Source organism: Diceros bicornis, chromosome 35, assembly GCF_020826845.1.
Source record: "Diceros bicornis minor isolate mBicDic1 chromosome 35, mDicBic1.mat.cur, whole genome shotgun sequence".
Lineage (NCBI taxonomy): Eukaryota > Metazoa > Chordata > Mammalia > Perissodactyla > Rhinocerotidae > Diceros > Diceros bicornis.
In genome coordinates, this window is record NC_080774.1 from 5,953,664 (window position 1) to 5,971,388 (window position 17,725).

General features: G+C 55.8%; 1 protein-coding gene across 2 annotated transcripts in view; it reads left to right on the forward strand.

Moving 5' to 3' along the window:
• The window catches only part of SCARB1 (scavenger receptor class B member 1), a 72,766-nt gene extending 55,677 nt beyond the window's left edge, over positions 1 to 17,089 (forward strand). The window contains exons 8-13 of one of the 2 annotated variants that reach the window (XM_058531251.1): positions 1,850 to 1,968; positions 4,905 to 4,978; positions 8,238 to 8,289; positions 9,155 to 9,301; positions 12,609 to 12,737; positions 16,211 to 16,283. In XM_058531251.1, the coding sequence (XP_058387234.1) occupies positions 1,850 to 1,968; positions 4,905 to 4,978; positions 8,238 to 8,289; positions 9,155 to 9,301; positions 12,609 to 12,737 (521 nt within the window). In that variant the 3' untranslated portion in view covers positions 16,211 to 16,283. Of the gene's footprint in view, positions 1 to 1,849; positions 1,969 to 4,904; positions 4,979 to 8,237; positions 8,290 to 9,154; positions 9,302 to 12,608; positions 12,738 to 16,210 lie in introns of both variants that reach the window. The other variant, XM_058531252.1, reaches the window with a different exon arrangement.
• The last annotated feature ends 636 nt before the right edge of the window (positions 17,090 to 17,725 follow it).

The following is a 17,725-nucleotide window of genomic DNA, read 5'->3' on the forward strand; positions in this document are numbered from 1 at the left end:
TGCTGAGAGGGATTACACGCCCTTCCGACACTCACGTGTCTCTCTCTGTAACAGAGGAAGAGCAGGACGGGGGTCGAAGCCTGGTGCAGGTATTTAGTTAGAATGTACGACATTCATCGGTTTCCATTGTGTTTATTTATATTTACTTTCTAATTGTGGCAAGTGTTTGCCAGTTATGACTCAGATATAAAGCTCCCCTTTAAAATAGAGCTATTTAAGTAAAGCCAGGGCAGTTGGTTCAGAGAAGCATGTTGTATCCAGATACGGCCAATGGAGGAAGGACCAGGATGGATGAATGAATGTTGAGAAGCATTAAGGCCGTGAATGGAAAAGGCCTGGGAAAAATGAAGTCAGGCCTCAGTAAAATCCCAGCTTTTGTTTCAGACCAATGCTTGGATTTGCTAAGCAAGCGGAAAGAGTCCAGACATTTGAGGTTGCCAGACGCACATAAACGTGAATGCCGGTCACCAGGCTAGCTGTGGACGGGCTGGAAGTTTTAGGGAAGGAGACTTGTGAGTTTTGTGTGTTTTTTCTTTCTCTTTTTTGTGTTAAGGTGAAGTTCACATAACATAATTGTTTTTTTTTTTGGTGAGGAAGATTGGCCCTGAGCTAACATCCGTGCCCATCTTGCTCTACTTTATATGGGACGCCGCCACAGCATGGCTTGAGAAGCGGTGCATAGGTCCACGCCCAGGATCCAAACCCGTGAACCCCAGGCCACTGAAGTGGAACGCGTGAGCTTAACCACTACGCCACCAGGCCGGCCCCTAAAATTAACGGTTTTTAAGTGTACAATTCAGTGGCATTCAGTGCATTCAAAACGTTGTGCAGCTATCACCACTATCTAGTTCCAGAACATTCTCATCATCCCACCAGGAGGCCCGGTGCCCATTAGCAGTCGCTCCCATCTCCCCTCCCCCAGGCCCTGGCCACCACCGTCTTCGTTCTGTCTCTGTGATTTGCCTGTTGTGGATCCTCGTGGGTTGTGAGAGAGGCTCGTTCCTGCCCTCGTGAACTCGTTGTCCGTCAGGCCCGCTGTCCGTTGTCCTGAGCACGAGAGGATGCGCTGGCGTTGGCCTTGCTTGGCCGGTTGATGGAGGGGTTCAGCCTCGCCTGTCTAGGTGTGAATTTCTCCTTCAGAGGGGCCCAGGTCAGTCCCTGTTCACATGAGCTGGCGTCCGCCCGCAGACCGGCTGCCAGGACACAAGGAGCAGAGCAGGTGTGTCTTCTCCCTCCGTGGACGCAGGGAGACCTGGCCGCAGGTGTGCACACCTGAGCCTCTCTGATCATCGCTGTGTCGCCTGCAGAGGACAGTCTGGGTTGCTTGGCTTGGCGATGAAGATGCCCGCCCCCGCCCCCCCAGAGTTCAGTCTGGCCTTGACTCGCCCTTCTGTCCTCACCTCCCGTGCCTCCCCTCCATGCACCATATGCACCGTGCATTTTCCCACCTCGCTGCATTCGCTTCTGCCGGCCCTTCCACCTGGAATGCCGTTCCCTGGATTTCTCTGCCTCGCACCTTTTAGCCTTCTTCTTTTCCTTTGTTTGATCTCTGCCGCCAGAATCAGCAGCGCCTCCTTTCCCGTTCCTGTGGCACAGAGCTTGCCCCTTGCTGGGTTCCAGCGCCCAGTGCCTCTTGGGCACTTGGTAGACATTTACAGCCTGGATGAAGGGACTGTCTCTGTCTAGTTATTGTTGTTTGCATCTTGTCATTGTCACGGGGGTGCTCTGCAGCAGTGGCTGTGTTTCATCGTCTGTGCGTCCCCTTGCCTGGCTCGGGGCCTGGCACGAGGCAGGCTCTCAATGTGCCAACTCAATATCCCTGTCTGACGCTCCCCTCTCTGCCTTCTAGGTGCGCCCTTGTTTCTCTCCCATCCTCACTTCTACAACGCCGACCCGGTCCTGGTAGAGGCGGTGCTTGGCCTCCAGCCTAACCAAGAGGAGCATTCCTTGTTCCTGGACATTCACCCGGTGAGCCCTTGCCTGTCGACCTGCAGGTGGGTGGGGGGTGGGCTGGGGGGGTGTGTTCTGGTTGGTGCACACTTGGCCCTCTCCTCTCCCCCCAGGCACTGAGCTCTTCCAGGGAGGGGGTGATGGGAAGCCTGGCTTTCTTTGGCATTGATATCTTCTAGAATATCAAGCCATCAAAGATCCCTACTTTGCCCTGACTCCATAGTTCAAGAACTTTATTATCTCTTTATAAGGGAATTGTCTGTAAATGGACCATAAGACAGTAAATTAATTAGGAGTTATCAGCCTGCAATTAGCCAGAGGCAGCCTCCTGGCTGTGCCAAGACACCATAAAGATCTTTAGGTACTGATGAGAGCCTGGGACATCATGCAGATAAGGCAGGTTTTGGGGAATTTGTCCCATGTGAAGTTCTGTCTGCGACCAGGGACTGGTGTGTCACTGACGGTGGTCCCATAAGATTAGTGCCATAGAGCTAGGTGTGTGTGAGTCCACTCGATGATGTTCATGCGATGATGAAATCATCTGATGACGCATTTCTCAGAACCTGTGCCGTCGTTAGGTGACGCGTGACTGTATCTCAGTAAACGTGGGTTGATAAATGATCGGGAAGTGAGTAAGGGAGAAAACTGAATTCACACGCAGGCCTTCCGATGCCCACTACGTGACGCCCTGTATTACTATATAGTTAATATTGCCAATTGGATAGTAACTAATTAATAATAATATATTACACGTTCTATATTAAATTCATTCTTGATTAAGTTAGAAATGTTAAGGCCTTTCCCTGTTGTCTTAAAATTTTAACCAGTTTTTGAAAGGTTTCTATTACAAAGTTAATAAGGGGCTGTGCACCTTCTCTCTTTTAGTTCATTTGTGTCCCTGCCTCTTTCTCCCTGCCGGCTTCTGGGGAATTCCGGGGAGAACACGTTCTCGTCCCTGTTCTCAGGGGTGACTCTCATGTTAGCGTGTGGATCCCCCCGCCCCCCACTGAGAAACGGGTGGTGAGGTTGGGGGCCGGGGAGACGCGCACGGCTGTCCTGCAGCAGCCCCTCAGCTGGCTTCTCCTGTGTCTCTCGTTCCGGGTCAGCCCGAGGCAGACGGGGACAGAAGCGGCCCTTCCTTTCGTGGTTGTCGATTGGGGCACTTCGGGGAGGATGGCCATGGGTCTGTTTGCTGCCGGTCAGGCCTTAGCCCTGGAGACAGAATGTCCTTTGGAAGCTGCTGCTGTGGTGGCCACTTTTCTGCCCCTGAAACGGGGGGCAGGTGTGGTGACAGAGGGGCTCCGGGGGCCGAGTTTCTGTTCTCCGAGGTGCAGGGCACAGGCGGGCCTCTGCCCCCTAAGAGGTGGCCCGACCGCAGCTGGAGGAACAGGCCAAGGACGGAAGGAGACAAATTTCCTGGGGGAGGAGGTGGCCCGAGTGGAGCCCCAGAGGTAGAGTCTGTTCTAGGGGGCAGAAGAGGCGCAGGTTGCGTTGGAGTCCCCACGGCCACCCCCCGGGGTCAGTGCTTCGCTAGGACGACTCGCACACGGTGGTGCCCATGGCTGTGACTTATCACAGCGAAAGGACACGACGCACAAGCAGCGAGGGGGAGGGCGCGTGGGTGGAGACCAGGCTGAGGCTTCCAGAGCCCTCTCAGGGGAGCCACACGGGACACACTCGATCCCCCAGCTCCTGGGAAGTGTCGTCCACCAGGGACGCCCAGCAGAGACCCAGCGCCCAGTCTGTCTATTGGGGTCACATGGGCACCTCTGCCTGGCCCGTCCCCAGACCCCAGACTCCCCGAGGGAAGTAGGTGGTCAGTGTGAACCGCGTTGTCTGTACAGACGGTCCCGGCGCAGAGAGCCCCTCACCAGTCAAGGGGTGGGGGACCCTCCTGCAGGCCAGGCTCCCGCCTGTCCGTGGGCCTCTCTAAGGAGGGCGGCCCGGACCAGCTGCGTGAGCTCTCCTCCGCACACGGCGATCTCAGTCCCCTCCGCTGGGTCCTCGAGTTCACACTCTCCCCGCCCAGGGGCGCGGCCTTTGACCTGTTCCCCTGCGCCCCCCGGGCCTGAAGGGCCTGTGAGTGTGGGCCCCACTGGGCGATAACACCCCTTCCCAGTGGGGCACGGGATGGTAACCCAGGCGAGGTGGCCCCGAGAGTGGCTGGCCCGCGTCCCTTAGTTGCCCTGCGGACACTGTGAGACAGGTAGAATTGTCTCCGTTTCACGGAGGAGGAAACGCGTTTCGGCTAAGGAGCAGCCCTCGAGGTCCCCTGACCTCAAACCTGGTTCTTTTCCACGGAAAGTTCCTGACTTCATTCAGAACCACCATCCTGATTTTGGTCCTGTATGTGTGTCGCTTCTCCTGTTATTTATTATTTTAAAAAACAGTCTCATTAAAACAACAAACAAGCAGATTTCTGCACGAAAGAAGCTTCTATCACTGCCTCAAATCGGAAATTACAAAATTCCCCCCAAAAAGAAGGCAATCATAAAGATAAATACGAGGAGAAAACATGGCTCGTCTCTGTGTGAAATGCCGTTGCTGCCCGTGTGTGTGCCGGCCGAGGCCAGCTCCGTTGAGGCGGATTCGGGGAGTGTGGGTTGGCGAGATTGAAGACCAGGCCAGCTCCCCGAGCGAGCCTGCCTTTGAGCCCATCAGGAAAAGTGTGGAGGGACCGAGAACAGAGAGACTGTCTCAACATGCAGATCTGTTTTATTGAATTTGGAGGCGCGAGGGAGGGGCGATGACTAACAATGTCTTTCTGCACTTGGGGAAGCGTTGTCGCAAGAGGACGGACAGAAAAGGATGAGGTTTTTCCGTCTGGAGAGGCCTGCTCTCTGGAGGGGACCCCGGGGGGCGAGGAGGGTGGGTGTTTACCCGGAGGCCGGGAGAGTGGGACCAGGTAGTGTGTCTGAGGGTGTGGCCGGGCCTCACTGTGCTTGTCGCCGCAGGTCACGGGGATCCCCATGAACTGCTCGGTGAAGCTGCAGCTCAGCCTGTACATGAAGGCCATCAGCGGCATCGGGTGAGTGGGGTCCGGGGGGGGCGCCGCCCCACTCCTGTAGAGATTGAGACTCCAGCGGCCCCCTCAGGAACCCGCACGGTGAGGGAGGAGGGAGATGTCCTGCTGCACGGGGGGTCTAGTCCCTGCCCGTCGTCCCCCCGAGGGGAGTCTTAGCTCTGGGACGAGGCCCCACCCACATCCTGACACCCCTGCCCCAGAATCCCCTGTTTCTCTCTTAACATGTGTCCCCCCGATGAGCCAGAATCTTCCATCCAAGCTGTTTCCCACTCAACAGAGTAGCAAAAATTAAATCCTGGCAAAACCAAGTGTTTGAAAATGGAAACTTAGCAAACAGCTTCTTACGTGCGATGCTTTGCTTTACGGGAGGAATTTTTTAAGCACTGATTTTGTTCGTTTGATTTTTTGAATAACAGCTTTATCAAGATTTAATTCACATTCTATAAAACTCACCCTTTTAAAATGTACACTTCAGTGATCTGTAGTGTATTCACAGTGTCGTGCAGCCATCACCACAATCAGAACATTTCTGTCAACCCCAAAAGGAAACCCTGTACCCGTGAGCAGTCATTCCCCGTTTCCCTCAGCCCCAGGCATCTCCTAATCTACTCTGTGTCTCTGTGGATTTGCCTGTTCTGGACATTTCATGGAGATGGACTCCTACAACATGTGGCCTTTTGTGTTGGCGTCTTTCACTCAGCATAATGCTTTCAGGGTTCATCCACCTTGTAGCATGGATTAATACTTCATTCCTTTTTATGGCTGAATAATGTTCCATTGTGTTGGTAGACCATGTCTTGTTTATCTTTTCATCAGTTGATGGACATTTGGGTTGTTTCCACTTTTTGGCTGTTATGAAGAATGCTGCTATGAACATTCCTGTGCAAATTAAATCCTGGCAAAACCAAGTGTTTGAAAATGGAAACTTAGCAAACAGCTTCTTATGTGCGATGCTTCGCTTTACGGGAGGAATTTTTTAAGCGCTGATTTTTAAAGAATTTTTTAAGGAATTTTTAAGCACTGTTAAGTTTCCGCGTGCAGACGTGCTCTCATTCTCTTGCATATGTTCCTAGGAGTGGAATTGCTGGGTCACATGGGAACTCTGTGTTTAACTGTTTAAGGAACCACCAGCCTGTTTCCCACAGCGGCTGGTTCCCACCAGCAGTGGAGGAGGGTTCCAGCCTCTGCAAGTCCTCCCTGACTCCTCTTACAACATTGTGCTTTGATGGGGCTGGTGAGGGAGTGCACGGATTGCTCTTATGTCAGGGCCTGTGTTTCTTAGCATATTTGAAGTAGTTTCATTAAAAAAGAAATTCCCCTGGAAGGATTCCCGGGATGCGGGAATGTGAGCATCTATTCAGCTTCATAAACGCCTCTCGGCTGGAGAGAGTAACAGTCTAGAGCGCAGGGCATCACCAGCACGCTCATCTCCTCCCTCGCACCCAAACTTTCATCTGCACGTCTTGAGGCTGCTCAGAGGGGTGGTGCTTGAAGGATTTGTGGGGGGTGACACGGCGCCACGCGTGCACTAAGCTTCCGCTGCCAGGCTCGAGCTCTGGGACCCACGTCCCTTGGCATCTGGTTGGCTAACTCGGCTGCGCCAGGATGGCAGGTGACATAGATAGAGCAGCGGGGGCAGGCTGGGTGGGGAGGGGGCTGAGAGCCAGCCCCTACCCAGCAGCAGGTGAACGCGGACCCAGTGTGGCCACATCCTACGCGTTTTCAAATGCATTTTTCAAAATCTGGATTTTAGCAGAAACTCTCTCAGTTTTCACCTGTTGGGAGTAAATTCAAATACTTGACAAATGCTGCTCGAGCCAGCAGGATGCCTGGGAGGCTGCATTCTGCCTGTTGGTGGCCTCAGGCCACTACCGAGACCTCTCTGGGCCCTGTTCTGAACGGGGGCTGCACAGCTGGCTGGTCTCCAGGGAGCTGGTCCAGCGTCAGCACTCGTCTCCATCCCCCAGGGCGAGGACCCGTGTGGGAAAGGCCCAGAGACGCAGGCCTCCCCCGCAGCAGAGCTGTTTAGACTTGTGGGAGGAACTTTTGTGCTGTTTGCTCATGAGATACAGGCAGCAGAGCTGCGTGCTATTTGTGTTTAATTTACATCAGTTCTTACAAACTCAGATAAAAGGGGCCAAAGAGAATGGGACCTTCTGTTGCATTTCCAGAGTGTTCCCGGGTCTCTCTCTTCTGCGGGGGATGCCGTGTAAATTCTCTTCACTGCACAATCCCCTGCTTAATGGGCGGCCCGGGAGATTTTTGAGACTTGTGATGGAGGATTTTAGCCTTTTGTGCCGACTCTGGTACCCGTCCCCCGAGTGAGTTCCATCTGCCCCCTATGAGGCTGTGCCTTCTTTAGGCAGACCACGAATGGTGATGCTACAGAATATTTGTTTGTCCGTTTGGTGGCTGGTATTTAACCCCAAAATGACAATAATACACACCAGGCACTTTTTATGCTCGGTATTCTAAGCACTTACTCCTCTTCTTGCATTCAGCCCTCGCTGGAGCCCTGTGAGGGGTTCTGTCAGGAGGCACAGAGAGGGTGCGGAGCATGCTCGAGGTCACACAGCTAGCTAGTAAGTGGCTGTGTCGGGGGGCCCCAAGACCTCTCTCAGATTTGCTGATTCTCTGAACAGGCTCACAGGACCGGCATGGAGCTGTACTCATGGCTGTGATTTATTACAGTGAAAGGATTCAAAACAAAGTCAGCAAAGGGAATGGCACATGGGGTGAAGTGTGGGGGAACCAGGTTCAGGCTTCCAGAACCTTCCCCCAGGGGAGTCACACAGGATATGCTCCAGGAAGAAGTTGTGACAACACGTGTGAAGTGTCGTCTACCAGGGAAGCCCAGTAGAGACTCAGCGCCCAGTGTGTTTATCGGGGTCACGTGGGCCCCCTCTGCCTCGCACACACCCAAGTTCCAGACTACCCGAAGGAGAGCAGGTGGTCAGCATGAACCGTGTTGTTGGTTAGCTGGGTGCATCCCCATCCTGAATAAAATCAGGGCTCTGTTTCTAAGGGGAATGAGTGGCTGTCAGCTCGCCGGCAGCCCCCGCCCCATAGGAGATGTGAGTTTTTAATTAGAAGAGACGTTGCCCGATTGTCAGGCTGCTCCCTGCAGGAAACGCCCACTCCTCGAGCCCACAGCAACCCAGTCATTGCAGAATCCAGTCCCTCCTGCCCCTGGAGTCTGCGACCCCACGTCCAGAGCCGTCGGACCCGACATGCCCTGACAGAACCTCTCACTTATTTCCAGACAAACCGGGAAGATCGCGCCGGTGGTCATGCCGCTGCTGTGGTTTGGAGAGGTAAGGCCGCCTCGCTCTGCCTGCGCCAGGGCGGGGGCGGGGGCGTGGTGTCCGGGGCCCAGCGAGGGGCCAGCGTGGGCATTTGACGAGGGAGGCCGTTGGGGGAGGGGGAAGGGCAGGACTGTGACGTAGAACAGTCCACTAGAAGCTTCACACTCTGCAAGCCTGGATGTCAGTTACCCCACTGAGTTGAAGGGCCCACCGGAGACGGGGAAGATGGAACTTGCACGAAACTGTAAAACCCTGGCCCAGGGTGTAAAGCAGTTCTGTTAGTGCGCTGACCGCTTCTCCTGGGACGAAGGGAAGCTGGTTGTCAGGGTGTCAGCTCTTCACTTGAACTTTCTTTTCTCCCAGCTTTTCAGGGTTCCTTCTGGCCTAGCTCCTTTTAAATCAGGTGCGCTCACGACCAGGACAGCCTCCCAAGGGCGCAGTCTGACGTGGGCTGGTGGGAGCTCTGCCCCACACCATCGCTCAGGGACATCCAGGCTCCTTGCATCTCTTGGTCCTGCCCTCCCTGAGATCCTCAGAATCCATCTCTGTTTAGTGAATTGGGAAAGAGATGGGGAGAATCCCATGGGAGGTTTTTATGGGCCAGGCACGGAAGGTGTAGCATTGCTCTGCCCACGTCCCATTGGTCAGAATGCGATCACATGGGCCTGCCCAGCTGCAAGGGGGTCTGGGAAATGTAGTCTCGTTGTGTGGCCCTGGAGGAAATAGACGCATCCTGAGGCTCCATCATGTGCTTTGGCCAGAGGGCTTGGGATGGGGAAGGGGTGGGGGGGCAGAGGGATGTGGCGTAGGATGGCATCTGCGCCCTGGGCCCCAGGCGTGTGGCCGCAGCCGTTTGTTTGTTCTCCCTCCCCAGAGCGGGGAGATGGAGGGTTCCACCCTCCGGTCCTTCTACAACCAGCTGGTGTTGATGCCCACGGTGCTGCACTACGCCCAGTATGTCCTCCTCGCCCTGGGCTGCATCCTGCTGCTCGTCCCCATCGTCCTCCAGATCCGGAGCCAAGTAGGTGGTGGCCGGAGCATGGCCCGGGCTGAGCAGTCCATTGCTTGCCTGCTGGGGGAGCGGGGGCTCGGATCTGACCCCCCAGCCTTCCCTTCCTGCCGCCTGCGGACGCCCTCCACCTGGAGCCCACCTGGGGCAGCGGGCCGTGTCTGCCTGGGGCCTGGGGCCGGGGAGCTGTGCTGCGTCCCTGCATCGCTCACGTCCTGCGTTGCCACTTCTCTGCCTGTTCTGGGAGGCCTGGGGACCCTCCCTTGGAGGGGCTGCGGGTGCGTTTTGGGTAATGAGAACTGGTAATTGAATGGTCTGTTCATCAAGTCAGCATCTGCTGGGGGCCAGGCTCTGTCAGCGCGGGGCACACAGCAGTGAGCGAGGCAGACGCAGACCCTGCTCGGGGGGAGCGAGGAGGGCTGGCGTTCTAGTCGGGAGCAGAAGAAAACCAAGTAAATTAACAGAAAAGATAATTTCCCTGTGGTAAAGATGATAGAAAACTTGAAGGGCTAGGGCAGTGCTGTCCAACAGAAATACAACGTGGGCCACGCGTGTGATTTTAAGTTTTCTAATAGCCACGCTAAGTAAAAAATTAATTTTAATCGTGTATTTTATTTAACCTGAATGGATCCCAGATATGGCCGTTTCAACATGGAATCAGTATAAAAAATATAAATCCATTATTTTTTTCGTGTTAAGTCTTTGAAATCTGGTGTGTATGCTATGCTCACAGCACGTCTTGATTCAGACTCACCCCATTTCAAAGGCTCTACAGCCACTTTGTGGCTACCGGACTGGACAGCACAGCGTCCGAGGGGGTTGGGGACAAGGATAGAGAGAGGGTCAGGAAAGGCTTCTCTGAAGAGGCAGAATTTAAGCTTAGATGTGAATGCTAAGGAGGCACTTAGCACAGTCACGGAAAGAGTGCTCCGGGTGGAGAAATGGCCAGTGCAAAGGCCCTGAGGCAGGGATGGACGAGGCGTGTTGGGATCCCGCAGGGCCAGGGTGGCAGGAGTGAGCACGGGGGGAGAGGGGTAGGATGGAGTATCTGAGAGGCAGGGGCAGGTCATGCCCGGCTCTGTAACACAGGGTGAGCAGCTTGGAACTGACTCGGGGGGTGACAGGAAGCTGTTGGAGGCTTTTAAGGAGAGAAGTGACTGGGTAACCTAATGTGTGGCGACCAGGTCTTCGGTGGGGAGAGGGGGAGACGGGACCAGTGAGGAGACCCAGGTGAGTGAGGCTGGTGGCTCAGACCAGGAGGGGAGCAGGTATTCAGGAAGGGAGCCTAGATGGAGAAGAGCTCTGAAGAGCCAGGCCTGGGACATCTGATCTCTAGAGGCAGGAAAAAGAGGGGCGACACCAAGCCCTCCTTGCTTTGGTGTCATTCATTCATTCATTCATGCATTCACTGACACGCCCTCACAACTTATTTTTTGCGAGGCACTGTGCAGTGTGGGGGATACAGAAATGACTAGAACATGAGGTCTGGAGAGCAGGGGGCAGGACAGACTTGAAGCAAGTGACTGCGGTCACGCGGTGACAAGGCCTGTGAGGGCGGGGCTCCAGGGGCAGTGGGGATGGGGGAGCAGCCACGTGGTGGGGAGGACCCCGCTCAGTGCTGGGGAGTCTCGAAAGGCTGTTTATGAACCCAAAAGCCACCCTCTGGCCCCCACCTGGGTTGTCCCGGGGCCAGAGGCTGAGCCTTGGGGGGGCTCCCAGCTCCCCTACTGCCCTTCGGGCCGTCTGCCGTGCCTGCTTTCTGCTCTAGCTTTGGCAAACAACCCTCTCTCTCTCCCCTTTCTCGCAGGCAGCTTGCTCACTGCTTGCTTGCTGGGGGACGATAAACCTGCCCAGGTCCTTCACCTTGGCTTCCAGGTCCTTAACCCAATTCCATCCCTAGTGCCCCATCCTTTGGGGAAAAGGTTTGCACTCCTGCGAGGGCGCCAGGGCCTGCCACCTCTCCTCGCGTCGTTGCCTCTGGCGTTTGAGCCCCTGAACTTGGGTGTAACCAGCCTGCGGGCTGCCCCGGTCCTGTCACTGCCCCAGCCAGAGCCAGGCTGAGCGGGGCTGTCACTCCACTGAGCAGAAGGGAATTCCTGACAGTTTGGGGACTGCATTTTGCTGGAGGGCGGAAGGGACCAGAAGCTCCCAGCCCGTGGATACCCCCCCGGGGCGGAGCATCACCAGAGGTTCCACTGGGGAAGACACACTCGGCCGCACGTGGGGGCCAGGGACAGCTGGTGAGGGGCGGGGCAGAGGGGGAGGCCAAGACAGCCCTGCTTTTCTCTCTCCTGGCGGGGGGGGGGGGGGGGGGCGGGGCGGGGAGTGAGGACACGAAACCTGAGGGCGGCGCTCCTCTCCCCCCACATCTGTGCCGGCCCCAAACCCAGTGACACCACCATCGTGTCTGCTGATGGTGGTCAGGCTCCCTCCCCGCGGGGCTCCTCGGAGGCCAAATAATTGAAATTTATCCCATTATGTATTTTTTGGCTTAGCAGAGGTTAGGCCTTACATGTTTGTATGAATTTGTCCTGATTTAAAAAAAGAAGTATTGCGTGGGGGTGAACTCCATGTATTTTAATTTCTCTTCAGAGAAATTTTTCTTCTCCAGTCATTCTTTTTAGAAAAAATCAAGTCCTTTAAAAGAAAAATCTATTTCTGGTTGATTTAAAACGACACGCGGGGCCGGCCCGGTGGTGCAAGCGGTTAAGTGCTCGCGCTCCCCTGTGGCGGCCCAGGGTTTGCGGGTTCGGATCCCGGGCGCGCACCAACGCACCGCTTGGCAAACCATGCTGTGACGGCGTCCCATATAAAGTGGAGGAAGATGGGCACGGATGTTAGCCCAGGGCCAGTCTTCCTCAGCAAAAAGAGGAGGATTGGCAGATGTTAGCTCAGGGCCGATCTTCCTCACGAAAAAAAATTATAAATAAATAAATAAATAAAACGACACGTGCTTCCCGGGCCAGCCCAGTGGGGGAGCAGGAGACTCTTGAGGTGCCAGCTGCTCAGCCTGCTGATCCCTGGCCCATCCGCCCTGCCCGCCACGGCCCCCCGCCCCCGATTCCTCTCCACCGCCTGTTTTCCGTGGACAAACCCTTCTCAGCTTGGCTTCTCCGTCCGGCCGAGCGTGTTTCCCAAAGGCCCTTGTACTTCTGTCTCTGGTGAAGGGCGACGTTACTCCCCAAATCTCAGCCAACGCCAGTCATCAACCGTGTTGGCTCCAAAATTCTCCTCTTTGCTTTCTGAAAATCGAAGAACCACGTGAAACCTTTGGTGTTTGGCTGCAACGAAACTATAAATTAGCTTGGTTATCTTCTAGGAGAAATGCTATTTATTTTGGAGCACTAGTAAAAAGGGCTCGAAGGATAAGGAGGCCGTCCAGGCCTATTCTGAAACCCTGATGACATCAGCCCCCAAGGGCGCTGTGCTCCATGAAGCAAGACTGTAGGTGGGTACCAGGTAACGCCCCACACCCCGCCTCCCTGTCTCCTCTGCCGTAGCAAGTAGAACTCTGGCGGCTTGAAACTTTGGATCTTACACATTTCTTCAGCCTAAACTTCCCCTGGAGTGTCCACAGACTGAAAACACATATTTGCATATTTTGCTTTTGGAGAAACAGCCATTCTCATGCTCTGAGTGAATGGCTTCGATCCCAGGCGTCTTAGGAGATGGAGGGCGACTAGTGATCTGTGGGCTGGTATCTTATTTGCAAGGCTGTATTAGAAAGGCGGGGTCGAGGTTTAGTCCAGCTGCTTCTCGAACCTCTGGTGCAATAGCCTCCTCTGGGCAAGTCTGCTAAAAATGCAGATCCCTGGACATTCTGCTGGACCTCCTGGAGTAGAATCATGGATGGGGCCCGGGAATCTGTATTCTAATGGGCCCTAAGGGGATTCTGGTGTAGATTGGTCTAAATAAATCTGGGATGACTGATCGAGAAAAAAGAATTTAGGCATTAATTGAGCACCAACTGTATATCCAGGACTCTGCGTGGGGGTAAGGTTGCCAGATTGAGCAAAAACAAACGAAAAAACCAAGAAACAACAACAAAAGGATGCCCAGTTAAATTTGAATTTCAGATAAATAATGAACGATTTTTAGCCTAAATGTGTCCCGTGCAATTATGGGGACATGCTTATACTGAAAACCTATTGTTGTTTACCTGAAATTCAAATTTAACTGCACGTCCTGGTTTTATCTGGCATCGCACCTGCGGGAGTAGGCTAGTGCCTTTGGGGGTCCACGTTCTCCTCCGTCATGTTCCCGCAGGTTTGAGGTCCTAGGAGAGCCGAGTCCCGCCGGCTGGGGACGAGACAGGCAGCGCTCCAGGCCTCGGGATTTGGGGTTGGGCCGGGCTGAGTCGCTCTGTGGTTATGCCTCTGATAGTAGCTGTTATTTTGGTTTCTGAAAAATGTGCCGCCCTCACGAGCTTCTGGGGCTGGGCCCGCTTGGGTTTCAATAGCTTTCTCAGGAGCCACAGAGCGAGGAGGCAATGACCCTGCCTTCTGGGGCCAGGCCGCTGCCTCCAGTTCGCTTTGATCGCGGGCTGGAGGGGGAAATAAAAGAGAAAATGCAAAGTGGTGGGCGCCGTGTGTTTGCACTGGCAGGTGCTGCAGTCCTGTGGGGGTGGGGGTGGGAAGGAGGAGGGACAGCTGTGTCCCCAGCCGGGCTCCGGGGGCTCCTGCTGCCCATCTGGAAATAGGAGGGCAGGGCCCGGCCACATCAGGTGCTGAGCGTTAAGGGGTGTCCCCCTGAGGACGTGGTGCCCGGGCTTGAGGGCAGGGTGTCCTAGCTGGAATTCCTTTCCTTCCTGTCTCAGGACTCCCTCTGGGCCACCTCATTGTGTGCAGTCCGGCCCGTGGGCACCCCTGCCCCTTCCAGCCACCACTCCCTTCTGCAGAAACTTGCTTGCTGTTCTCGGGGTGCATGGGGGTCCCCAGGCACAGAGAAGGGGGTCAGTCACTAGCACAGATAGAGCTGAGGGTGGAGAGGTCGGAGCCCCACGGCTGCACCTCCCTGGACACAGCCGGGATTCCTGCGCCCCTCCAAGTAAAACAAGACAAACTGGGGTCTCCTCTCTATTTTGCCAACCAAATCCCTTTTCAAGTTATTAGGGAAGCTTTTGACTTAAAGAGATTCTACTGCTCTGCCTTCTGGAAGGCAGCTCAGTCTCCACCCCGGATGACACCCCTCCCCCCAGTCACGTGTGCCTGCGGAGTGTCCTGCAGTGTCCTGCAGTGTCCTGGAGTGTCCTGTAGGCTTTGGTTGGGGGGCAGGCACCCGGAAAGTGGCCAGAGGTCCTGGAGACCTGGAATCCCTTCAAGGCAGCCTCCAGCCTGTGCTGAGTTTCAGCCTGGGTCCCTGGGGAGGCCCCACTCCTTGCCCTGCACCTGGGTGTGGGGGCGGCCTTGAGGGGCTGCCTGGCTTGGGAGGAGGCAGGAAATGGGGCCTCCACTAGCCCAGAGGGGTGTTTTTATGTGAATAAGAAAAAGACAGCCCTCTGTGCAGACACGGCTGGCTCTAGGGCAGAGGGCTTGGCAGAGTATGACAACCCATTTGCACCCCCTTGGCTGGGTGCCCTTGTACAGTGAGCAGCTTGGACAACTGTGCAGGGCAGCCCTTCTGGGAAATATCCCTGGGCCTTTCTTATCTTCTCATTAATCTGTCTCCCATTCCAAGTCCTCACTTCCTCAGTTAAACGAAAGTAGAAGGGACCACGAGGAGGAGGAGAAATCTGCTTCACGTTCTGGTTCCTTGAGGGTCTGTTACATGTGTCTTTCTTGGGAAAGCAGTTTCCGCTTTCTACGTTGGAGCGAGGCTTTCTCAAGTCGTGGCTCTCTGGGCCCACATTGCTGAGATCCTGGCCAGCCCTGGGTGTCCCATGCTGCCTGTATGTGGTGGTGGTGGTGGGGGGTCTCACTCTGGCCTGGCCTCCCCTCCTGGCCCCTGGCTTCAGTGTTGCTCCACCCAGAAAGCCTTGTGTCCGTCCCAGAGGGAGAGGAGCCAGGAGTCCCCCTCCCCCTGTCCTGCCCTCCGGGGTTTGTGAGCAAGGTGCAAGTGGGGGGCAGGATGCTTGGAGGGGGCAGGGAGGCCCCTCCCCTCTTCAGGTGAAGGAAGGCTGAGGGGGATGAAGAGTTGCCCCCAATTCTTATCATCACTGCTCTCTTTAAACGTTGTTTTGAGAAATTAAAAAATATATGAAACTAGATAAGTGACCACATCTGAGTTCCCTCTCCCCAGACTCAGCAACATTCATTGTTAACATTTTTAATATTAATCTTCACTCTGTCCCACCTCTTCCGGCTGTGACCTTTGCCCCTCTCCAAGTCAGCCCCCTCCCCCGCGCCCCAGAGCGATGCTCGCAGGACGTTGGTGTGGGTTTTTCCCTCTGATTCTGTGTATATGTAGCCATGAACAAGAGACGATTTACAGAGCGACCTCAGTGCTGTCACAGGGTATGTGTCTGCAGCTGGCTTCCCCCTCATTTTTCGGTTGGTGACAGCTGTCCAGGTCGAGTACCGTCTTGTGACAATATTTAGAAATACGCTCTCCCATCGATGGACACTTAGGTGGTTTCCCGTTGCTCTGGGTTAACGGTATTGCACATCAGCCCTGGACCCCTTGCTCTGCCCTACTCAGTGTTTTAGGCAAGTCCCTTTGGGCCTCAGTTTCCCCATCTCTAAATGGGGGGGGCAGGGCAAGATGGTGTTCCGAGAGGTGGGGGGGCCGTTGTCACGCGCCCCAGGGTCTGTAGGTCACTCCAGCTTCTCTCACCTGAGCTCGATAGACGTGACGTGCTGCTGATGGGGACGCGAGGGGGGTCTCCGTGCTGGGGGAGGACGTGGGTGCTGGGCCCGGCGGGGCTGGGTGTGTGGGCGGGGCTCGGGGCCGGGGCTTGGCCGTCAGCTCCCCCTTTCTCCACAGGGTCCCGAAGACGCCATGTGCCAGCCCAGCCTGGCCGCTCAGCCAGACCCGTTCCCCGGCCCCTGCACCCCGCTGCTTCAGGACTCTCTCAGCGGACAGCCCACTAGCCCCCCAGTCTGAGCCCCCACTGCCACACGCACGTCCCCACACTGCACCCCCGGCACGTGGACACACGCGTGCACAGGTGTGTGCCGGCACTCAGGGATGGAGCTGCTGCTGAGAGGACTCGGGGAGACGCTCGTCAACAAGGACTGTTCTGGAACCTTCTCTCCAAGTGACCCACAGGCAGCGCCACAGTGCTGTGGGCATCGGGTCCCCTCCCTTGGGTGGGCTCTTGACAACTCACGCCACCCCTCCCCGGTCGTCCTCTCCATCAGTCTCAAAACAGTGCAGCCCCTCCTGGTGGCCCCTACGGGGACCGGGCTTCACCGCGAGGGCCGGCCACTGTCCCGACGTCCCACCCGCAGCGCAGACTTCCTGTGCCGCAGCCGGGTGGGCGGGGCTGCACTGCCCGTGTCCTGGTCCCCTCAGGACCCGATCTCCCTGAGGCCACCCGGGCGCCGGGTGTGGGTGTCTGGGCCCCTTCCTCCGGCTAAACTGACATCGCCGTGCAGACCGAGCCGGCGGCCCCAGCGGGGGTGGTGGGGGCGGCGGGGACTCTGCCCAGAGCTGCCCCCCAAGGGCCCTCGGCTTCCCGGTGCAGGGCAGAGGTGGGGGGCCGGGGGCCGGCAGCCCCGGGGGTCTGGGCGGCGGGGAGACCCGACCTCTCGGGGCTCGGGGTCTCTGGGGCAAGCCTCTGTCACTTTTCTACTGAAAGAGAAATGAATTTTATTGTCTTTTGAAAATAATTCACTATTGAACTAATAAACCTTTTACAAAAGCTAACGCTCGCGTCTGTGACAGCCTGTTTGCGGGGGGTGGGGGCTTCCTGGGAAGATCTGGGCTCTTCTTTTCTTGGTCAGTAGCTCGCTTCTGGCGGCTGCCACGGTGTCTCTCAGGGACAGGGCTGCTGGCCTGCCTGCCTTTCTGTTCTCCTCAGATTTCAACCTTGTGTCTATTTAATGTTGCATATAAATCCCGCGTGAATGCAGGTCTTGTCTAGAAAGAGCAGGATCCCAGGCCCTTGGGGCCATGCCCCAGCCCCCACGTAAGTGCCTCTGTCCCTTTGGCGTGGAGCCCGCCAGGCCGTTTGTGCGTTTGTACACACATCGACGTGCCCGCAGGACACCCCTAGTGCCGTCCTGGGCTCTTGCTTTTTCTTGTTACAGAAACGGCAGAAAAGAGAAGTGGGTAAGAGAACGGCGCGGGTTGGAATCTAACCTCTGCCTCTTACTGGTTTTGTGACTTTGGGCAAGTCCCTTGACGGCCTTGTGCCTCAGTTTCTCCACCTCTGATATGGAGATAATAGGACCTACCTCTTAGAGTGGCGTCATGACGATTCAGTGAATGAACACATGAAAGGCTCTTAGGACACAGTGGGCCCCTGGTGGGGGCTTATAGGTTTGCCATCCTTAT